Below are 23,930 nucleotides of genomic sequence, written 5' to 3'. Positions count from 1 at the left end.
AGAGAAGACCCTGGGGCTGAAGAGATGGCTCCGCTTTCAAGATCACTTGTTGCTCCTGCAGAGGACCAGGGTTCAATTCCTAACACCCACATGGCAGCTCACAACTGTCTTTAACTCCAATTCCAGAGGTTCTGATGCCCTCTCCTGGCCTGCTCAGGCACCACATGCATGTGCTGTACATACACACATGCAGGCAAGGCATCCACACACATAAAGATTTCTTTAAAAGGATAAGGTCCTAATCCAACAGGACGGGTGTCCTTGTAAGTGGAGAGAGACTCTAGGAATGCACTCCCATAGGCCATGTGAGGATCCAGCAAGGAGACCATGTACACACCAAGGAGATGGGCCTCAGGAGAATCACACCCTACCCATACTTGACCTTGGACCTTCAGCCCAAGAAAGTACATTTCTGCCCAGTCTGTGGTGTCTTGTTTTGGCAGCCTGAGCAGACTGGCGGTGGCTTTAGAGTAAGAAATGTATACTGGGGGCTGGAGAGATGGCTCAGCAGTTAGGAGCACTGGCTGCTCTCCCAGAGGACCCAGGTTCGATTCCCATCACCCACATGGCAGCTCACAACTATTTGTAACTCCAGTCCAAGAGGATTCAATGCTCTCTTGGGGCGCTTCATGCACGTGGTACCCAGACACATGCAGGCAAACATCCCCACACAAATGTAAACGCATACACACACATCACATCACATAGGACCTCATAAATATGAAAATTTAAAAAAAGTGTGTGCTTCTTTTTTAAGTCCACATTCTTAAAATTATTTAATCTGAGCAATCCCAAAATACTTACTGATATTCCTCCATCCCACCCTTACCCCATGTGTCCCTTCCTGAATAGAAGTTTTGAAAGACAAAAGGACATGTTTTTCCCATCCCTATAAGTGTGTGTGTGTGTGTGTGTGTGTGTGTGTGTGTGTGTGGTGTTGCTTTAACTGGGCCAAAGGGTGTCAAACATGTGGGTGTATGCATGAGAGCATTTCTAAATGAAATTAACATCAAATTAATCAGAAGCCTTCCTACACGTGGATGGGCTCACCCAAAAGAACAGAACAGAGTACAAGGCTAAGTTCCAAAGGACCTTCTGTGCTTTCTTACAGTTGGATTAGAACAGACACCATTGGCTCTCCTAGGTCTGCAGCCTACAGCCTGAAGCCTGCACATCTTAACACTTCTTAGCTGCCATAACAGCATGAACCAATCCTTATGACCAATCTCCTTAGAGCTGGGTATGTGGCTCAATGGTAGAGCATCACCCTAGCAGGTGCAAGGTTCTGGGTTTGATTCCCAGCACTGCACATGTAAATGAAATAAGTCTCTTTCATCTATATCTAGGTAGGTAAGTGAATAAGAAGACATTTCCATTCCTTGGAGGAACCTAATACAAATCCCCTTTCTGCAAGTAGAGAAGCGATGTCAAATCCAGGTTTACTTTGAGAAAGCAACCACCCACACTGCATTTGAAAAGCCTTCTGAAGGAATGACCTCTACCTCCTCCACATGCTGCTTAGGAGGTGTGAGTCTACTTCTTCCGGGATGCATTTCTGTGCAGTGAGTTCATGTTACTGGCATAATTATGATGACCTCAAAGTTGAGCCATACCCATTTGAATAGAGATAATGTCTACAGATTATACAGGAAAAGTTGGTCTTCATAGGAATGAATATGTATATGTATATTTGTGTTTGCGGTAGTGAGGCTTGAACCTAGAGCTTTGTATGTGCTAGACAAGTGCTCTGTGACTGATATATCCTCAAGTTTTTGTTTGGTTGGTTTTGGCCTTTTGTTTTTCCAGACAGGTCTCTGTGTAACTCTGTCTGTCTGTCCTGGAATTAACACACTCTGGAGAGCAGGCTGGCCTCCAACTCAGAGATCCACCTGCCTCTACCTCCCTGGAATTAAAAGCATGGACCACCACCTAGGATGAAAGGCATGGGCCACCACCACCCAGCTTCTTCACCTTTTATTCGTTTTTTTTCTGAAACTTTACTGATCCTTTATTTTTCCTATTTGAGTTCTCAAAAAGGGTGGCACAGCCAAGAATCTCTTTCCACAAGGTTTTATAATTGTGCTCACTTTCTCTTTGTCTGGAGATTTTTCCCTAAGAAGATCCACTTTAATCCGACTTGTACTGGATGGCTGGAAAAGAGGGTATGCAACAACCTTTTCAAACTGTTTGGTCTCCTTCTTCACTCGACCAGGCCTCTCAGGTGGTGGAATCTGGCTCTGGCTTTTTCTCAAGACTCTTCCTTTGAGTCTTTGCTCTGGAAGTTCCCTCCCTCGAATCACGCGTTCCTGACGGCCTTTGATTGGAGCAGTTCTCTCTCTTTCGCCTGCCTTCTCTCTGCTTTCGGGATGATATGCTTTTCTGGCACCATTTTGGGTAGTGTTATTTCACTGAGGAGTCGTGCCTGTCTCCAGGTTTTAATCTTAACTCCTCTGGCCTGGCCTGGCCTGTTGTAAGGATGTGCCTTTCCATTTGCTTCTTCTCCCTCTCGGGCACCCAATACCGCAGCTTCTGTCCCTCTGTGCTTGGCGGTGGTTCCTCTTCCACTGCCACCTTCGTTTCTCCGCCGGTGTCCTCTCTTTTCATCATCTCCACTGTTTTCTTGTTCTCTTACTGTAATAAGACTCTGCTGTCGCAAGCCAGCAGTCAAGAGAGTGCGCTTGCTGCCTGCAGTTCTCTGCTCTCCCCTCCGCATTTCTGAGTTACCAAGTGTCTTGCTGCTGTTGTCCTATGCACACCACCAGGACTCAGGAGCCTTTTCTCCAGTGGAGACTGTTGACCTTCTGCAATCCTAGGGTCTCTGGATGCTTTTGCCCAAGCCAATCTTTGCTTAATCGTCGTCACAGTAGTAGTGGGGCCTCCAATTCCCTTTAGTTAGAAGTTCGGCTCCCTCTCTAAAGCTCACGCGACTAAGTGCCTACCTTTTGTTCTTGAGACAGTCTCACTATGTCACCTGGGCTACCCTTAAACTTACTGCGTAGAATATTGATCCGTCAGTCTCAGCCTCTGAGGAGCGGGGATCCAGGCCTACTGGTGATATTCATATTTATTTGTGTGGTATTTCCAGATATTGAGTAAACACTGTGCTAAGGGCTTTCTGTGCATTATTTCATTTACTGCTCACAAGAGACTACAGAAAATAAAATTTTATCACTTTCATTGTACAGATGAAGAATTTGAGACCTACAGAAGTTGATTCTTAGTCCACATTAAACAACTGGTAAAAATGCAGAGCTCGACTTCATGTCCAGGAGTCTGATGCCAGAGGCCTGAGCCCCAGCATGATCGTTGGCTGTGAACCCGAACTGGGAGGCCAAATGTTACATGGAGAGGCTTGTCCATGTGCCATTGGCTTAGACCTTGACCGTCCAGATATCTAGGATGATGCTACCAGGTAAGGAATGGCAAAGATGGAGTTTACCCTGTGGAAAGAACTAGGAAGAAGTGTCCATGTCCAGGTGTCCACAGCCTGTAACAGACAGCAAGCAATAGCTTATCATGAGACAACCTGGAGTCAAGTACTTGACATTGATAAGTAGTGTTGTGTATCCCCTACCACCGTAAGTACACTCATATTTAATGTTAATATTCCAATATTATTATCTCAGAGTCTGAAGGGCATTTGGAAAAAGGAAGGTGAACATTTTGGCCATAGTGTCACAGACACAGTGGCCCCTTTTCAAGTCTCCATGGTTACAGCTGCTGTAATCAGGCTACCACCAGGGAAAAAGCAAATCTCAGGACAACTGTAAGACCACCCAGTCCCACCAGCCCTTCTTCTGGGTAATTCTTCCAAAGTCAACATTAGGGTGGCTGGGTTACTTTTGTCTTAAGTTGGAGAAGACATCATCTTCACACTGGCCCTGATTCTTCTACACGCCCACTCAAGCTAACTGGCTGATGTCACAAATGGTCTCAGAGTATTGTCTCTTTAGCTTCGACTCCTGTCCAGCTCACCTGCCTGGGGGTGGGAAGGACTTTTTAATGATACTAGTTAACCACACAGGCCACACACGTGGAACCCAGCCGAAGGGAACAAGAGGTAGTGAGTGCTTGGAGCTGAAAGTCAAGGACAGCAAACAAAATGCAGAAGCCATTAAGGTCAAGGGACCAAGAAAAACTTACCTCCATCAACTGCTTCAGGCACCCTAGAGGCCAGCATCTAAAGCTTAGATCCCTCAAGACGTCTAAAGTAATGTCAACTCAGATAACCACCTGCATATTTTAAAGAAACTGAGGCATCGGAAAAGATGATTTGTCAAAGAAAGGGGAGCCAAGATATCAATCACAAATTACAGTCTCGGGAACCACACTCCTAAATACCATCCTACAGTGCCCACTCACTTATATAGCAAAGGTACTCCGTTGAGTGTATAGAAAAAGAAAAAAAAAGAAAAAGAAAAAAACAAAGAGGCCATGAAGGTATTACTTATCCTTGTAGCTTGGCAGCAGTTTGTGCTTAGCATGCTCAAGACTCTGAGTTCCAGCACACACACACACACACACACACACACACACACACACACACACACACACACACACAGGCATGTCTTTTGGCCGTTGTCTTCAGCATCTATGAAAACAAGTCATCGTTGTTCATCTAGGAGACCATCAAACCCATGAATGGAACAGAACACTACTACTGAGAGGAGAGGGGCTAAGCTCCTCAGAATTCTCTCGAGGTGTGAGTGTGTGCTGGAAGGTGGCTGCCATCCCCTGCCAAAGAGAGACTAGGAATGGATATGAAGGCATCTCTCGTAGGATCACTGGCCATTTCGCCAGCTCCCAGCTTTGTACTAGACGAGGAAGAGGAAGCAGGATCTCAGACAACCGCTTGGACAGGCTCCTTTCAGAAGAGGCAGTTGATCTGCCAGAATCCAGCTGAGACCAGTGGTAACCAGGAGTGGGGCTCGTCCACCTGAGTCATCTTGGTAGAGTCACCAAACCCTCTGTCATTGTCAATATAGTGCTTGTGAGTTGAGCAAGGACACTACTGAAACAGGTACCCAAACTGGTCCTTCCTCCTTCCCGCCCTCACCTCTTAGTCTTAATCTTGTCCTTTCTGGCTCCCCAACTTCTGCTGCTTCTATTCTCTCTTTCCTCTGACTCTCAAGACCAGAATCCAACTCCATTCAACTCATCTTTATTACATGGCCTCTTACGAATAGAGAGAGCTTCATTCTAAGTGCAACAGTGGAAGGTAAGAATTTGACCTCTGGCGCCAGTCTGCCTAGGTTCGAATCCCAGCACCACTAAACAGCCAAGCAAAGCAAGTTTCTGAGCTCTGCTCTGTCTACTTTGTCATCTCGATCCCTGCCTCACCGGTGTGTTGCAAGATACAATTGGTTAATATACGGAAAGTGCTTCGATACATCTCAGCAGTATGAGGCAGGACAGACACTCTATTAGCCCCCTCAAAATGTGCCTCTTGACTGAATGAAATGAACGGTTTATTATTAGGTGCAAGAACATGCCTGAAAAGAGAAACATACTTCGGGAGTGGCAACAGCATTGACCTCACAGAAAAAGGAACATGGCTGAAGAGTGAGTTGCTATCAGGTTAGATACACTATGGAAACATGAAGAACAGACAACGTTAGACATGAGTATGTTTGGGACTGAGCCAGTGAGTAACAAGAGCAAAGGCTGACGGTTGGGAATGGGAACATGGCGGGCTCTGCATGGGTCCGAGTTCTCTCTGTAGCTGGGAATGGGGACAAGCAAACCCTGAGAGGTCAGAAACAGAGCTGGGAAATTTCCAAGTGAAGGTAGTGGTAGTTGAATTCACAGAGATAAAACTAGTTTCCAAGAGAGAGCAAAAGATGAGAAAAACAATCTCCATCACACCCTGGAGCACTCACCCCACCTCCCTATACATAAGCAACACTCCACAGCACACAGAGGAGGTGAAGGCATGCATCTGAGCAAGGGATGGTGTACTGCCACTCTGGGGAAAAAGGCATTTATACAAAGGTAGAGGGCTGACGGAGAGGCTCAGGGATAGAGCACAGCCTAGCATGCTTCAGATCCTGGATTCTATCCCCAGTACAGGGTGGGGGAGGGAGGGGGGTATGAAATCTTTATTCCAGAACATCTCTGAGGGTGAGAACTGTTGGTTACAATTTAGCCATACAAATTGGTTTTCTGCCCAAGAAACATCTCCATATAAATAACAGGATATTATTCTTAAAGTGTTTTGTTTTGTTTCAAACTGAAAAATGTCTACAAAAATTGTTTGGGTTTTTTGCTGGGTGGTGGTGGCGCACGCCTTTAATCTCAGCGCTTGGGAGGCAGAGCTAGGCAGATCTCTGTGAGTTCGAGGCCAGCCTGGTCTACAGAGCGAGATCCAGGACAGACACCAAAACTACACAAAGAAACCCTGTCTCAAAAAAAAAAAAAAAATTGCTTGGATTTTCAACCAAGTCTTCAAACATCATCTTATGCTTGTCAATCTCCATCTACTCCAACACTCCCACCTCAGGCAGGAGGAGAGGGGCAAGGGGTGCTAAACAGTTTCAAGAGGCTACTGGAAAGTAGGAGAAAGACATGAGCTTGGGTCAGAAGCATTCAAACTAGAAGTGGGCCACACAATCTCCAGCTTGTGTTCAGATCTGGCCCTGGTAGCCAGGCCACCATGCTATAGCCCTATCCCAAGTTCATTTCCCTTGGAACAGAGAATGCCTAACTACCCCTCAGTTTCTCTCAAGAGCAAACTATTTCCTCCACAGGTTCTCAAGCTGCCAAGGTTAGGCATTTACATTAAAAACAAAACAAAACTTGACAAAGCTAACACAGTCATGGTAACACAGGCCTAAACCCAGCAGCGTGGGGAGCTCAAGGCCATCCTCTGCTACATAGTGAGTTCAGCTTGAGGCGAGCTTGGTTAGGTGGATCATCATGCTGCACACACACAAACACACACACACAGTACCCCTGCCTTACTTAAGAAGTGGAGAGACTCCCCCTAGTGGATGCCCTGAGACTAAGGATAATGGCAAATCCTAATATAGATAACATATGTATATCATACACATCTGAATTGGAGTATACATGATAAAGATAATAAATTGGGGGCTGTGCTGAGTGGCGGTGGTGCAGGCCTTTAATCCCAACACTTGGGAAGCAGAGGCAGGTGGGTCTCTGTGAGTTTGAGGCCAGCCTGGTCTACAAAGTGAGTCCCAGGACAGCCAGGGCTGAACCACAGAAAAACCCTGTCTCTAATTAATTATCAATTAATTAATTAATTAATTATTAATTAATTAATAAGTCGGGAGCTAGCAAGGTGGCTCAGGAGATAAGGTATTTGCAGCCAAGCCTGAAGACTAAGGTTGATCCCTGGGACCCACATGGTGAAGGGAAAGAACCAATTCCCACAGGTGTCCTCTGACATCCACACAGGTGCTGTGACATGAATATACACACACACAACAATTAAATAAAATTTTAAGTTTATAAATTGGATGCAGTATATAACTAATCACATACTTGACAGTCATTAGAATGATCACAGTAACACTGTAATAAATGATAGGCATGTTCTCGCTCTCTTTCTCAGAATCTTACTGTATTGCACACATTCAGTTTGGGACCCTCCGAGGTTAACCAGTAGCAACTGAAATTGTGAACATTGTGACCTCAGATAAGTGGACAGGTTGAAGCAATGCTTTTAAGTCAGGGAACACAGGGCTGGGGTCCAGCTGAGTGGTCTCGGTTACGTCTAGCATGTGTGAGACCCCGAATTACATCCATTCCCAGCACCAGAAAAGAGGGGAGCATGTGAGTCATCAAAAGGCCTAGAGGCTAACTAACACCGTCTGGATTGACTTAATCCAGAGTAGGGCCTACGAAACGGCTCAAGGCACCGTGCCCACTGCATTTAACTTCTAGTCAACACACTAAAGGAGGAAATAAACAGAGGGAGAGCATAGAGCAGAGTGAGGTCAGCCAGGGCCAGGCCGTAGCAGCTTGCCGAACTAAGGTAGACGGTAAACTCACCACACCCCAAAGGGGGGGCAGAGGTCCGAGTTCACTATTCCTGCAGCTTTTCCGTACAAAGAGAGGAAAGTCAGGCCATCCCTCACAGTTCCCTGTAGGCTGTTGACACCAGACCTTTCTCTTTCAGTCATGTCTTCTTCCAGCAGCGGCAGGAGCAGACTACAGGCTTAGGGAAAACCGGAAGTCCAGACAGAGTATACACAGGCCTGCCCTCCAGCCAGACACCCAGACTGCGGCTGGGGCAGTGACCATGGGGGCTACTCCGGCAGCCGCTCTGTGTGAAGTGATAGTGAAGAGTTCTGACCATCTCCTGTGGATCTTAAACCTGGGAGAGGGAGACAGATTCCAGCAATGTGATAGGAAAATGAGGCCAGGGTGCCGGCACTCAGGAGGCTGAAGCAGGAGTTCAAGGCCAGTCCTGGCAATACGGCCAGATACCATCTTGAAAGTTGTTTTTGTTTTTTGTTTGTTTGGTTTTTGTTTTGGTTTTTCGAGACAGGGTTCCTTTGTGTAGCTTTGGAGCCTGTCCTGGAACTCGCTCTGTAGACCAGGCTGGCCTCAAACTCACAGAGATCCGCCTGCCTCTGCCTCCCGAGTGCTGGGATTAAAGGCGTGCACTACCACCGCCCGGCTGGGTTTTTGTTTTTAACTCTTAGATTTATTTACGGGTGCGAGTATTTTGCCTGCATGTATGTGTGTATACAACTTATGTGCTTGGTACCTGAGGAGGTCAGAGGAGGGTGTCAGATCCCCGGGAACTGGAGTTGTTGATAGCTGAGCCACCATGTGGGTGCTGGGAAGCATGCCAGGGGCCTCTGCAACAATGATGAGTGATCTTAGCCACTAAGCCATCTCCCCGGCCCCTGGTTTTGTTTTTAAATGAAAAAGTGATCTTGTTAGACAGCTATGAAAAATGAGGCAGATCCACCTGTGCTCACTGGGGGCAAAGTCCCCTTGATTAATGAAGTGGTTGGGGATTTTTTTTCTTTTTAAGTGTGGCAAGGGTGTGTAAGAGCAGTAATACACTATTATTGTGTAAGAGAAAGGAAAACTTGAAGGGTAGGTGAACAGCAGTTGCCCTGGGGCAGAAAATGAGGCATAGGAATGAATGTGTGGAAGGGACAGATTTTCTTTCCCAAAATAACCCTTTTGTAACTTATGTATAGCTTTGTATGTGTAAACCTCTAATATATTTATGTCTTCGTATACACATGTGCATATTACATGCAAATGTATGCATATGTACATATACGTGCAAAGAGCAGGGGACATTACATGCCTCTCATCTTCTTAGAACTTCATGTCCTCCTTTAAGGGCCAGCTCTCCTGCTGCTCTACTGCTGCCTGCCCACCTCCACCTGATCCCACCCACCCACCCACGCCAGCCCAGCCTCCTGTCTAAGCACGGGACTCCTGCTCCGGCTATCCCAAGCACCCCTTAAGTCAGAACACCTGTTCTATGTCACACACTGCAGACACCTGGAAACTGATCGATTCTATCTAGTTTTCCCTCTCTGAGACATCTCCCTCTTAACCATGAACTCCAGCCAGAGAGCGGCAGAGAAGACTGGGGCGGGAGGGGCCGGGTAAGAACACTAGGAGGGTCAGGAGGCCTGGGTCTTATTCAGGCTGTGACTTAGGACAAATGGTTTCACCTTTCTGAGTCTCGGTTTCGTTAACTGAAAAAGAAGGTGGCTGCAAGATACCATCTGCAACTGAGCCGGCTCTAGACCCAGCATCTCCCAATCCCAGCATGCACTGCTCTTCTCGGACATCAATCCCCCTCTGAAACAGGCCAGTATGTGTGGTGTCTTGAATGGCACTATTCAAATGCATGCAGCATAAGACATTTTAAACACTCCAAAAGCCACACTACAAAAAGTAGAAACGGCTGAAATTAGTTTCAGTAGATTTTATTTAACCCAATATATTCAAAATATTATCATTTCAACATTCAATCAATATAAAAATCTTTGTATTTCCATTCTTTTATTTTAGTTTTTATTTTTATGTTTTAGTACTTGGTCTTTGACATCTAGTGTGTACGTTTTACAATCACAGAATATGTCTACATAGATGAGCCACATTTCATGCTCAAAAGCCACCTTTGGCTGATGGCTACCGTACTGGTCTACCAAGAAGGCCCTCCCTTCACTCTGACCTTGTTAAGCCCAGAGCTGAGGACCAGCCTACATCCTTGGAAAGGCCAAAGTAACAGCAGCAGTTTGGGTTACAAGTTCCTCACCTAACTGGCAGGTGGTTAGGGCTGGGTACAGACAGCCCTGCAGCATTCAGGGCGATAACCAGAGCCCCACGGAGAGGATCAGGAGAGAGCGGAAAGACAAACTGGGCACAACCAAGCCTATACAGTCCGGGTTTCATAGCATGGGACCGCACACGTTGCCAAAAGCACACGCCCTCTCCAGTCACCCACTTGTTCACCCCTCTGAGCACTTACGCATGCTCAGCTAGGCCTCGGCTCAGCAACCACTCACAAGAACTCTTCCTCAGGGCAGGAGAACATGCCAACAGCTTCCTAAGTGCCCATTTACGCATGTGCGAGTCCCTGGGAGATAAGGGCTGACTTACAGATGAGAAGGCTGAACTCTGCCCAACAGTCACCCACACAGCAGAGCAGGGATGTGAGCCTTGCTCTGCAGCTTCAAAGAGCTCCAGCACTGGAGGAGGCAAACAATCCCACTACCATCAAGTCACCACTGCAGGAGGGGCTTGAGATGGAGGCTGGGAAAGAGAAAGAGCTACAGAAGGATGTTAGGTACCCCTTGAGCAAGTCTGAAAAGCCAAGGGTCTCCTGGGTCAGAGCTGCTACAAGACCCTCCAGCAGTAACAGCTAAGCCACAGCAGAGGCCTGAGCAGGGCCTGGCAGCTAGAATATAGCGTGCCCAGGGAACAGGGCAGCACAGCAAAGGAGCTATCAGCCAAACCTGCAAACACTGGGCCTAAGTTTCCTTTCAGAAGAATCTGCATTTGTATCCTGTGGCCATGGAAGCCATTAAGGAGCTTTTTCTAGGGCAGTGAATGTCCAAATTCTCATTTCAAAATCATTCTCATAAAGTGCATGAGTCACAAATATTCAAGAAGCTGGTAGGTGGAGTTCATCGCTCGAGCCCTGGAGTTCTGGGCCAAGTTGGGTAACAATAGTGAAACTCCCATCTCAAAAGCAAGCAAGAAAGGAATCCTTGTCAAGGGATTTCAACCCTTCCTGAGTCCTTTTCTTTCCCAGTGAGCTGGGGTCTATTTAAAAGCCATACACAAACTGACAGGGAAAGGCTATCATGGCTCCCAAGTCCTCAGGATTCAGATGGAATTCTAAGTGTCTGTCAAGTTTCCTCTTCTAAGGAGAAACTGTTGACTCACAGTTCCTAAAAATCAACGAGCAAAAAGCTAGCAAACCCTCTCTGCATTCCCATCATCCACTCTGACAGAGATCCGGCGTGGGTGGCCGGCTGAGGGCCGCCATACTGGTGGGACCAGAATGCTCTGCATTTATTTAGACAGAAACATTCGAGACCTTTGTGGTCATCAAAAGAAAAGCTGAAGCAAGCCCAGCGCCTCGTCCCTGGGGTTTGTCCCTTCGGCCCCCCATCAGCCCCCTCGGCCCAGCCCCCACAGCTCTTCCAGATCACCTGATTACCCAGTTCCATTTTCAGCTCTCAGAGCTCCGAGACTGGCCTACTTCCCATGCCACACGGGCATTATACAAACCACAGAGAGCAACTAGGACATCAGGGCACAGAGAGGGACCTGCCACAGTGTGTACCAGAGCTAGCCGGACAGGCCAAAGGGTAGTGGGGTACAGTGGGTCCACGAGAGCTGTGCTTGGCCCCTGGCATCCTGGAAAACTGAGCTAAGACTAAGAGGCACCAAGGAAGATCACATTCCCCAGAGATAAGGTCAGGCAGGCTCACTTTGCTCCCAGCAGTCACCTGGGTGGGCCAGAAGCCACATTCTGCCTGAATAGCAAAACGCCTCAGGCAGAAGCCTCCTGCCCGACTGGAGGACCAGTGGGAGGGGATGGTCGACTGTGGGAGAGCATGGAGAAGAGGCAGCTCTAGTTTCACTCGAATTCAAATACTGCGCTGTGGAGTAATTCTCAGAGGTAAGTTTCTCAGAAGCGGAAGGCTAAAGGCCACTCCACCAGATGTTTGTGAACCCCCAGCTCCCTTAGCACCCAGCCTGGAAAGCACCCTCTGCCTTTGTCAAGAAAACAGTGTTTCGAGACACATTCCCTGCTCTGGAACCCCTCCTTTTTGAGGAGCTGTTGCAGTAAGAGGTAAGAGAACTGTTCTGGGCAGCCAGACCTCTGTTCTGGGCGGCTGGGCCTTGGGCACCGCTATTTCCACACTCCCTTTGAGGCCCCCTCACAGTGGGATGCCAAAGGGAGGGTCCAAGGCAGCAAGCCAGCTCACCTGCCTTTGTCACTCTCTCTGGAACGACGTGGGCCCACCCCCAAAGTGCCAGCTGGAGCTCAGCCACCGGACACAACGTTTCTGCTTCTGTAGATGTGACTGCAAGAGGCCACGGCAGCCGAGGTAGGACCACTCAGTCACGGAGGGCAAGTGGGTAGAGCCGAGAGAGTGTGGCCTTCTGGATCCGGCGAAAGAGCTGGACCAGCTGGTAGAGGAGGGGCAGCGAAGAAGGAGTTGCTGTGGGGAAGGAAAACCTACCATGAGTGCTTTTCCCTCAGCCCCTCCATGGTGGCTAGAAAACACATCTGGGCCTCCTGCTGTTCGAAGCCTCCTCAATAACAAGGAATTTCTCTTTCTCTGAGATATGTTTTCTCCACTAGAATTACAATAACCTTAAATAATCTAGAAAGGGAATCCAGACCTATTACATCTGAATCTTTCTGATATATACACAGACGCTGGTGACTCTCAGAAGCCCACACCTGCGCTTCCAGGTGCGTCCCGCTTCCTTCTGAGGGCCTCTCTTTCTTCAGTCCCATGCTTCGGCCTATATTAAAATATTTTTATTGGGGCTGGAGAGATGCTCAGTGGTTAAGAGCACTCGCCGCTCTTGCAAAGGCCTGGGTTCAGTTCCCAGCATCCACATGGAGACTCACGACCATCTGTAATACCAGTTCCAGGGGATCCAACACTTCTGGCCTCCAAAAGCACCAGGCATGGCATGTGGTGCAGCACACACACATGCAGACTCATACACACTTTTTTAAAGTCTAAAAACAATGCTTATTAAGCCCCAATTCTACTTCATGAGAAAAAGAAATACACTGGTAGCAATGGCTGCCCATGAGGAGAGTCATTCTGGGAGATTTTCACTACCTTCTGTACCTTTCTATTTCTTTTTCAGTTTGGAGCCTTACGACAATATTACCTATTTTACCAGAGATTAACTACATTAAAAATGAAAATCTACCCTTTGTTTATTCTCCTTGTTTGGATTACAGATTTAAAAAAGCAAACAAGAAATATATATTTCCATCTTTGTTTTGGTTTGATCTGGGTAGGTTGTTTTGTTTTGTTTGAGACAGGGTCTTATGTAGCCCAGGCTGGCCTGGGACTTCTACAGACAAGGATGACTGGCCCTCTGACCTTTCTGCCTTCATTCCCTAAATTCTGGGAGCACAGGGATGTGCCACACCAGGTCACATGGGAACCCAGGCCCCAGTACATACCAGGCAAGCATGGTATCTCAGCTCCTCCCTGGCCTCCAAATAAGAAATACATATTTCTTTCTTAAACAATAAAAGTATCCCAGGTCCTTAGAAGGCTGAGGCTGGAGCTTCAGCTGGGACTAGAGGTTGAGGCGAGGCTGAGCAACACACAGACCTGCCCTTCAAAATGGGGAGGAGCAGTGTTCAGGGCTGAGGAAAGGGCTTGGTGGGTAAAGTGCTGCGGAACAAGTGTGAAGACGTTGGTTTGAATCCTGAACACCCATGTGAAAGCCAGGCACACACAAGCCAGGCATGGTGGGAACACACACAAGCCAGGCATGGTGGGAACACACACACAACACACACAAGCCAGGCATGGTGGGAACACACACACACACACACACACAAACCAGGCATGGTGGGAACACACACACACACACAAACCAGGCATGGTGGGAACACAAGCCAGGCACAGTGGGAACACACACACACACACACACACACACATACACACACACACACACAAGCCAGGCACAGTGGGAACACACACAAGCCTGCGATCCCACAGCAAGCTCCAGGTTCACTGAAGAGACTCAAAGACTAAGGTGGAAGGCCTGGGCTGGAGCTCAGGACACTTGCCCCACAAGTGTGTGGCCCTAGATCTAATCCCCAGTCTTGACGATGATGACGATGACGATGACGACGATGTGGAGAGTAAGAAAGCACCCAGCATCAACCTCGAATCTATGCTTGTGCACATATGCACGCAAACACACACACACACACACACACACACACACACACACACACACACAATGCAGAGGGGGTGGAGAGAGAAAGGGATTTATTTATTCCTCTAAGGCTGGGGAGGGAACCCCGTGCTTCACACACGCTACATATGCCATCTACCACCAAACACTACCCCGACCCTCCATACATGTTTTTTTTCTTTACATCAACTGACCTTCTTCTTCCAAGTTCTATTTGCAGTCCACCCCCAGGTCCTCCTCTCCTGAGGAAGCTCTGAGCGGCCCAGTGCACAGCCAAGTTCAAACGGCTTTCTGCGTCACCGTTTAGATCAGCATTAATGACACAAAAGTGTTTAGGGGAAGTCATAAGGAATTTCTAAATTCTTATCACGCCTACAAAGCAGACAGTCGGGGACAGACAAAAATCACACAAACTACACTTCCCTTTCTTAAATCTGTTCTTCCAGTCCCGAGACTGTGTGTGGCCCACGTCGGGTATGGCTGCTCACCCATCTTTTTCATAGTGTTTCTGGAAGCTGCCCGTGACTTTTCTGTACAACCAACAGAGCTGTCCAGAGGGGACATTCCCGCTCCGAGTCCAGCAAAGGGTTAAACCAACTCTGACCACAGAAAAGGGGAGTGAGGAAAGCCGGGACCTGAAGTCAAAAGGTGGCAGCTTTGAAAGCAGGCAAACTGTGGACTCTGGTCTAGTCACTTGACCTCTCTGGTTATTGGATTCTCAACCAAAAATGAAAGAAAAGGCATGGACTAAACTTAAGGTTTTTCATTTCCCCTTGGTTTTGGAAAGTTGCATAATTCTATCCTAAGTCTAAATTCTTGCGAAAAGCAGAGACTGACAACTCAGAGAAAGTAAGGCAGAAAACCTGGCCTGGTGATGCGCACCTACATTCCCAGCATTTGGGAGGCTGAAACAAAACCGTTTGAGGACATTCTGTACTACACAGCAAGACCTTGCCTTTTTTTTTTTAAGGGTCGGGGTATGTTTCTCAAATAGTGGTCCCCTAACGGTGGCCCAGTGTCTGCACATCTGGGTGATCACAAAATCAGGTGCCTTCCCAAGTCTCACCCGGAAAGCTCATCTCTCTCTCAAGTGAAGCAGAAGAGACTAGGCACCCTGAGGCCCAGCACACAGCAGCAGGGAAGGTTCTGTAACCAGAAGATCAATTCCAGTTATTTTCCCACACCTTCTAAAGTGCACCAGATTTCATTTACAACTTCAAGGTCACACTAGCCAGGAGACACTTGGATCAACAGACTATTTCAGGTGTTATGATGAGGAAGGCTTCCTTATCTTGCATTCTGTCTAGAGATCGTCTCTGGGTGGAGCAGAGGCCTAGGTGACTCCATCAGCAGGGTGGTGAATGTTCTCCAACTGCTCTCCTAGGTTCTAGGCCTGGTCTCTCCTTCCAGGTGAGGCTGACACGTATTCTTTATGGAAGAGGCTCAGAGAACAATGTCACAGTGTCACAGGGGGTGGCTCCCGCCCAGCAGCACCTGCTCCCACAGGCCCTGCCGTAGGTGCCATTCACTCACCTGGGTCAAACCGCAGAACCAACAGACAGAGGATCAAGGCGGCCAGGAGGCTCTTTTTGAAGGGCTGAGAGAGGAGGTGGCTTGTCACAGAGCCCCAAAGCTGGCGAAGCAACCTCAGCAGTGACATCAACTTCCAGGAGAATGAACCTGACCAGGGGACAGAGCATTGCAGGGTGAGTCGGGCAAATCAGCTTCCCGGGCTCTGAGCCTTGAGCTAGAGCTGAAGAGTCAATCAAAACAGAACGAGAATGGTTTCCTTGTACAGCTCATGAGATAGTTCCAAAGAAAACTCGAAAGCTCTAAAAACGGCATTGTTTGTTTGGGGGTTTGTTTGGCTCTCGCAATGCTGGGGATGGATCCATGACCTTGCAGATGCTTGGCAATTATTCTACCATTGAGCTACACCCTCAGCCGACCAAAGACGTTTTAAGGACAGGCTCTATGAAGACACAGTCAGCGCACACAAGACCCACTCAGCTATGTAAGCGTGTCTGAAAACAGCCCCCTTATTTTACAACATTCTTCATGTTACAAACTGACATGTGAAACAACTCAGAGCCTTACTAGTGACCATTACCACAGAGAAATAAAGGGTTTTAATATATGCAGTAGAGAATCAAGACTGGGATTGTGAATAAAATCATGACTACTAGTAGCCCAAAGACAAGTGGTGCCAGTCCTGACAGAAGCCCCTGGACCTGCCACAGAGATTACGGCTGTGCTGTTAATTTTCATGTCACCTTGGCACAGACTAGAATGGGAAGAGAGAACCTCTACTGAGACAATGTCCCCACCAGACCTGCAAGCCTGTGGAGAATTTTCTTCATTAATTATCGATGTGGGTGAGCCTATCCCACAGGGGGCGGGACCATCCCTGGGTGATGGTCCTGGGTTCTATAAGTAAAGCAGGCTGAACAAACCATGAGGAGCAAACCAGTAAGCAGCACTCCTCCATGGCTTCTGAGTCGGTTCCTGCCTCCAGGTTCCTGTCTTCAGTGCCTGCCCTGACTTCCTTTAATGCTGGATTATGATGCGGAAGTGCAAGATGAAATAAACCCTTTCCTCCCCAAGTTGCTTTTGGTTGTTTTATCACAACAACAGAAACCTAACTAAGGCAATGGTGGACGGCCTGGCAGCCACAGGCAGCTCCTGAAACCAACAGCCTGCTAGCAAAGAAGTAAGATGATCCCAGGAGGTCCACAGAGAAGAGTACTTTGGAGAAAAGGATTATAATTTCCTGATTAAAATAACAGGCTTTCGCCGGGCGGTGGTGGCGCACGCCTTTAATCCCAGCACTCGGGAGGCAGAGGCAGGCGGATCTCTGTGAGTTCGAGGCCAGCCTGGTCTACAGAGCGAGACCAGGAAAGGCGCAAAGCTATACAGAGAAACCCTGTCTTGAAAAATCAAAAAAAAAAAAAAAAAAAAAAAAAATAACAGGCTTTCATGTAAATTTTAAAAAGAGGAAAATTTAACAATCCCCAAGCTGTCCAAAGACAGAAGATGCTGAAGGAAGGTATAAAGCCAATTGTCTTCTAGTTCTGCTCTGAAACAGATACTTTGTCTCTGATGGTGACTAAGTACATAAAAATATATTCAATGTGGAAGTAGAAAATCCAAAGTGAAACTCCAAAGCTTCTGTTCCGAATGGCTATTCAAACCGTATAGACGTTCACTGAATTGTATAGTCTTTTGGTCTGTTAATTTTGGTGTGTTTTGTTTTTTTGTTTTGTTTAATTTACTATCATTTTTGTCATACCTAAATTTTTATTTAGTTGATTTATTCCACCACACAATAAAGTGATATCATAGCAACCTTTTCTACAATAAACACACACACATATTATTTCTTTTGTTTTGTTTTCATTTGGTTTTTGAGACAGGGTTTCTCTGTGTAGCTTTGGAGCCTTTCCTGGAACTTATTCTGTAGAGATCCGCCTGCTTCTGCCTCCCAAGTGCTGGGATTAAAGGCATGCGCCACCACCTCCCGGCTTCACATATTATTTCTTTTTTTTTTTTTTTTTTTTTTTTTGGTTTTTCGAGACAGGATTTCTCTGTGTAGCTTTGCGCCTTTCCTGGGACTCACTTGGTAGCCCAGGCTGGCCTCGAACTCACAGAGATCCGCCTGGCTCTGCCTCCCGAGTGCTGGGATTAAAGGCGTGCGCCACCACCGCCCGGCCACATATTATTTCTACACATACACATAGTATATGTTCAGTTCCTGGCATCCACGCTGTGGGGTTCAAAACTGCCTATAACTCCAGCTCCAGGGGGATCTGATGTCTCTAGCCTCCATGGGCACCTGCATTCACACGGGCATATCCGTATACAGACACATACATAGACATAATTTAAAATAATAAAAATAAATCATTAAAAAAGACAGAAGGCACACTCCAGGAGACAGGTAATGTTCTAATCTTGGAAGTATTCACACACAGACTGAAGGAATGGGAACCGAAAGGACTGAGGAGCAAAAATGGTTTGGAGCCAAAGGCCTTTAAGTTCCTGTAACAGAACAATCCCACTCCCAGCCCTACTCCACTGCCTTGTGAGGATGTGACCAGAAGCCACTGGGTAGCACAACTGCACACTAATGAACAAGGCAGACCTCAGCTGAAAAAACAAAACATTCAAAAGCTCTAGTTAAGTGAAGGCAGAGAGGAGGCCGGGCACAAAGACCCAAAGCTGAAGGAGGTCATTTTTATTTCATAAATTACCTAGTTAAACTGTGTGTGTATCACAGCCAGCATGATGAATGCAAAAATCCAGTGAGAGGATCCCAAGGAAATGACTAATCAGACCCCCAAAGAAAAGCAACTTTTCTTTCTTTCTTTTTTGTTTTGTTTTGTTTTTTCAAGACAGGGTTTCTCTGTGTAACCCTGGCTGTCCTAGAACTCATTCTGTAGACCAGGCTGGCCTCAAACTCACAGAGATCCGCCTGCCTCAGCCTCCCGAGTGCTGGGATTAAAGGTGTACACTACCACAACCGGCCCTTAATCCCAGCACTTGGAAGACAAATCAGGGCCAGGGGACCCCCAGCAACACCTCCCATATGTAGACTCTCCTTGAGTTCCAACTTCAGAAAGCCTAGCTTGGTTTGTAGTGCAACACAGTGGCTTTCCATTCTATGACTTAAATTCTTACGTTTCTAATCTTAGGAAAGTCAAGAAGGTACAGGGGACACCATGGGACCCCTTTGCAGAGGCCAGAGAGCCCTGAGTCTTACCCTGCTGGCTCAGCTTCTGGTGCTCCTGAGAACTCAGGTGCTCCTGCCTCAAGTGCTCCTGCGTATGCTGTTGCTTTGCTGTGTGGATGGCCTGGAGCACTTCTTCCCGCTGCTCCTCGCTGAAAGCTGCAGAGCCCTCTGCTAGCCCCTCAGCCTCTGACAAGTGGCCCAAGGGGAGCAGCACCCGGAACAGGTGGAGTTCTGCCAATGATCCGTACTCAGGAAGACCCTGGTTGGCTGGGTCTTGGAGCCAGGCATCAACCACAGCCAGCACAGCTCCAGGCTCTTTCATTTTGCTGTATAGAAGGATGCTGTGTCCCCCAAAACAACACAATCCCCAAAAGAGAAGAATCAGTACTCTATAGGTGACTCATTCTCAAACCCATAAATTTCTGCAATCCTACCCTGTGGGACATGGACACTGTTGAGAATTAAAAACTGGAGGCTAGAGAGATGGCTCAGTGGTTAAGAGCACTGGCTGCTCTTCCTGAGGTCCTGAGTTCAATTCCCAGCAACCACATGGTGGCTCACAACCATCTGTAAGGAGATCTGGCGCCCTCTTCTGGCCTGCAGACAGAACACTGTATACATAACAAATCTTAAAAAAAAAAAGAATTAAAAACTGGAAGGTTAGAGATAATGATTAATAGTGCACACTGCTCTTACAGAGGACTGGAGTTTGATTCACAGACCCATACTGGACAGCTCACAACCACCTGCAACTCCAGTTCTGGGATATCTGAGACCATCTCCTGGCCTCCAAAGGCACTGGCATTCATGTACACACACACACACACACACACACACACACACACAATTTTTAAAAATAATAATAAGAATTTTTTTTAAGAATTAGAGATTGCTAGCAAGGCATGGTGTCCCATGCCTTTAATCTCAGCACTTGGGAGGCAGAGGCAAGCAGATCTCTGCATGTTCAAGGCCAGCCTGGTCTACGAAGTTAGTCCCAGGATAGCCAAGGCTATTATACAGCAAAACCCTGTCTGGAGGGCAAAAAAAAATTTTAGAGACTGAAGGGCTTTCGAGATGCCTCAGAAGTTAAGAGCACTGGCTGTTCCTCCAGAGGACCCAGGTTCAATTCTTAGCACCTACATGGAGGCTCACAACGATCTGTAATTGCAGTTTCAGGGGATCCAGCACCCTCTTCTGGCATCTGTGGACATCAGGCATGCATGTAGTACAGGCATACAATGCATGTAATACATTCAGGCAAAACATCCATACACATAATAAAATAAAACAAAAAGTAAAATAGTTTTTAAAAAGAGCTTTAGCTGTGCAATCCTGAGGATCAGAGTTGGGGGCCTGGCACCCACATAACAAGCAGGATGTGGTCCACCCACATCTATAATCCCAGCATGGGGTCGGGGGGAGAGACAGGAGGACCACTGGGACTTGCTGGCTAACAGCCTAGCCAAGAAAGAATGTGAGCTTCAGGTTCAGGGAGAGCCTCTGCCTCAAAGGAATAAAGCAGAGAATGATAGAGGACTCCAAATGCCCTCTCTGATCTCCAAGCACACATGCATGTGCACCCACATATACACATGCACATATACCGCACACGCACACACACACACACACACACACAACCATTTATACACATACCCACATACACAAAATAGACGCCAAAAAAAATTTTTTTAAGAATTAGAAATCCCCAGGAGGCCGCAGGAGGCTTGACTGACCCTGTCCTCTCATTAGCCTGCTTCTCTACTATCCGATGTGAGCTCTCCTTTCTTTTATCCTACACCCAAATGCCTCCTTCCTCATCCTTAGCTCCTGTGGGTTGAGGTCAGAGTGGGGAGACCTGAATTTGAAGGGAACTGATGGAGGAAGACAAAGGAGTCATGAGACCCTGACTCAAGAGAGGACTTGGGTTCCTACACTGACCCAGTGTCAGCAACAAGGACCTACCACAGCTCCAGGACTTTGGGAGGAAGCTTTTCAGGAACCTGGTAATACTGGAGGACCCAGGACAGGACTTCTCTCCACCGATCCATTTCTGCCAGAGCCTGGATCCCCACAACACACAGGGAACACTTCACCTCCACAACACTGTCGGCAGAAAGACTCAAGTCAGCTTTAGAAGGGCTTCCCCTCTCTCCATTCCCTCTTCCACTCGGGGACTGGTATCCAGCTTCCAACTCGGAGGCCACCACCCTTACCTTTTCTGTTATTTATTGGACCAAAGCCTCACCACTGGTCTCTTGGACTGCCCTTCTCCCTGCAGTTAAGTTCTGGAAACCTTCTAGAGGAAAATGAGCTATTGCCCAACACACATCTTTGCATCCAGGTGGAATCAGAATTGAGTGAGCTGAAAAGTAATCCTGTGGGGATGGCACACAGCAAGCATGCAGCCAACAGGTGTGCATTGAAGGAGAGTGGGGTCAACAGTTTGCTTAGCGAGAAGTGGGCTTGGAGGGAGGTGTCTGAGTGGGTGTTCATGTGGGAACTCAGCTAGCCTTTTAGAATTATCTACGTCCAGGGTCCATAAGCAACGCCTTCAACATTCACTGTGCAACCTCCACCCCACTAAAACCACAGCTGATCTCTCCAGGTTTTGCTTCTCTGCTATCAACATTGACTATTCATTCTGCCTGCTCCCTCCCTAGTAAGCTCACAGCTCTAAGGAAGGTTCACACTCCACAGAGAAACGGTGTCCCCAGCTGCCAGAGGAGGACTATGCAGTAGAAAAAGCAAGGATTTCCTAAAAGTAATTCATCCAGTCCTTAACAGGACCAGACCACACTTCTGCCTTGACCCCCATTTTCCATGATCTGACAAGGACTTCAGTGAATAGGTGGGTCCCCAAAGGAGGCCTCCTGCTGCCTGCTTACTGAACCCCCTTACGACTGAACACTTAATGTATATTCACCCTGTCCTTCCTCACTGAAAGAGTGAGCAAAGAATTGGCTGTGGCTTCCCCCCAAACTGTTGCAATGATTTGACTTCTTTATTGTACAGTGACCCTTTCTTCCTCAGTAACGGGTGCAGAATAAGCAACCAGCCTCTCTCCGAGAGGATCTCCTAGTGAAAGCAAGGTGTAAGGTTGGTGCAATCTGGCAATGCCAGAAATTCTGAGACCGAGTTCCTCCCCCAAAAGGATCCAGAAAGGAACTCAGCCCAGCACATACGTGCCACTTGCGGGCTCCTCGGCCAGGCTCTGCCAAGCCCGTTCGCAAGTCTCTAGTGCGGCTTGGAAGTCCAGATGCACCACCAACAGGTCGGCCGCCTCCTCTAGCAGGTGCGCCCCGGGTGACACAGCCGGAAGGGCACGCGCAGGCTCGCTGCTCCGCAAAGGGCCCCCGAGCCCTTTCAAGGGGGCTGCAGAAGTCGAGGCGTCGCTCTTCATAGCCAGTCTGGGCTCGGCCGGGTCTCCTCACACGTCAGGAGGACAGCTTCTCCGGAGACTCCTGGAAATCCGGAGTGGGCCCGGTAGATGACCCGCAGGCCTGGTACTCTTTCCCTCCACGCCTCTCCAAATCAGTTCCTAGGAAAGGACCGTGAAGACGCTGGACCCGCGGCACAGCCTGCGCTCACCGAGAGCCTAACTATCGAGGGACTGGCCTGCACATAAGTCGAGATGCTGCCAAACGCCAGGCACCTCGACAAGTGCTGGAAGGACCTGAGAAACCAGAGTCACAAGCGCGCCAACAGAGCCCTACTCTGAACCTACGGAGGCGGACACCTCCGCCTCCGCCCCCGCCACTACGGCGCACGCGCGCGCCCTGGAGCGCGGGACTCTGGGAGTTGTAGTCCTGACCTCTTGGCTCTGCGAAGCTTAGGGCGTTCCGACTACAACATCAAACCTCTGGCACCCAGAAACTGTCGTCCTCCATGGAGAACGCACCAGCGCTCACCAGCTTTGGGTTGGAAAAGCTGGGGCACCTGAACCATTAGTGAAATCTCCTATGCCCTGTGAAATACGACCGGTCCCTCACTAACCGGAAGAGGCCGGACGGAAGAAATTCCAATAAGGAGGTGGAGCTACCTGCTCCTTTATTCTGAACCTCCGAAAGGGTGAGATGATGTCAGCAGGGAGCGTGGGACAGACAACGAAAGGAAGCAACAAAGCTGACTGTTTCCCCTTCCTGGGTTCGATGCTTCTGAAGTGTGGTACAGGCGAAGTGCCTTCTGTGCGGTCTCAGTTATTTCTTCATCTCTATGAGTTAAGGACGATTATTACTCTGCCTCATAGTCGAGGTAGGTCACACAACAAGTAAGCCTCAGAAACACTGTCAAACCAAAGGAAGCCTTTTTTGGCTGAAAGGAATGTCGGGGTGGAGATAGAACTGATCTATGCTCTGTATTCAGCAGATGAACCAACAACACATAAGTGAGTTACTTAAGCTCCTGGGCCCCGCATTGTTTATGTAAAATAAAAATATCATAAAAACAAAGCCATACATGTGTAATGCAATCTTTCAATATAGTACTGGGACCAAAGTAAAAAATGCTAAGTGGCAGCTGTTATATATTGTTTGTTTGTTTGTTGAGACAGGGTTTCTCTGTGTAGCCCTGGCTCTCTTGGAACTCCCTTTATAGACCATGCTGGCCTCAAACTCAGGAATCAGACTGCTCCCAGTTGCTATTATATACCAGCTTGCAATTATATAATTTAAACAGATACATAAATCACTCATTATCTGTGTGCTTCAGACAGGGTTTCCTAACTCTTCTACATTTGTCCTCAGCCTTTTTGTTTTACATTTGTCCAGTTCTCTAGCTTCTG

At 47.8% G+C, this 23,930-nt stretch overlaps 1 protein-coding gene and 1 pseudogene across 2 annotated transcripts; both read right to left on the bottom strand.

The window, feature by feature from the left end:
- Positions 1 to 946: 946 nt before the first annotated feature.
- On the bottom strand, positions 947 to 4,149 carry LOC128099736 (putative uncharacterized protein ZNRD1-AS1; annotated as a pseudogene).
- A 5,761-nt stretch (positions 4,150 to 9,910) lies between these two features.
- Positions 9,911 to 23,458, bottom strand: Pex26 (peroxisomal biogenesis factor 26). 2 transcript variants are annotated; one of them, XM_052720667.1, is made up of 5 exons: positions 22,333 to 23,382; positions 21,113 to 21,253; positions 19,181 to 19,491; positions 15,955 to 16,101; positions 9,911 to 12,680 (listed from the first exon to the last, which is right to left on the bottom strand). In XM_052720667.1, exons 1-5 carry the CDS (start codon positions 22,548 to 22,550, stop codon positions 12,577 to 12,579), a joined length of 921 nt encoding a protein of 306 aa, XP_052576627.1. In that variant the 5' UTR covers positions 22,551 to 23,382; the 3' UTR covers positions 9,911 to 12,576. The 2 variants fall into 2 exon arrangements, with proteins under 2 accessions (XP_052576627.1, XP_052576628.1); XM_052720668.1 differs by lacking the exon at positions 19,181 to 19,491 and having other exon boundaries at positions 12,569 to 12,680; positions 22,333 to 23,458.
- Positions 23,459 to 23,930: the final 472 nt, after the last annotated feature.

This window comes from Peromyscus californicus, unplaced genomic scaffold (assembly GCF_007827085.1).
Source record: "Peromyscus californicus insignis strain IS unplaced genomic scaffold, ASM782708v3 Scaffold_6__1_contigs__length_162567912, whole genome shotgun sequence".
Lineage (NCBI taxonomy): Eukaryota > Metazoa > Chordata > Mammalia > Rodentia > Cricetidae > Peromyscus > Peromyscus californicus.
The sequence above is the reverse complement of the archived record's forward strand: the minus strand, read 5'-3'. Positions and strand labels throughout refer to the sequence as shown.

Excerpts from the sequence above, each read along its gene's own strand:
- Pex26 (XM_052720667.1), bottom strand. The coding sequence starts at position 22,550 with ATGAAGAGCGACGCCTCGACTTCTGCAGCCCCCTTGAAAGGGCTCGGG. Across the intron at positions 19,492-21,112 it reads CCCAAAGTCCTGGAGCTGTG|CATCCTTCTATACAGCAAAA; the intron begins GTAGGTCCTTGT and ends TGGGGGACACAG. Across the intron at positions 12,681-15,954 it reads GGTTCTGCGGTTTGACCCAG|CAACTCCTTCTTCGCTGCCC; the intron begins GTGAGTGAATGG and ends CCTTCCCCACAG.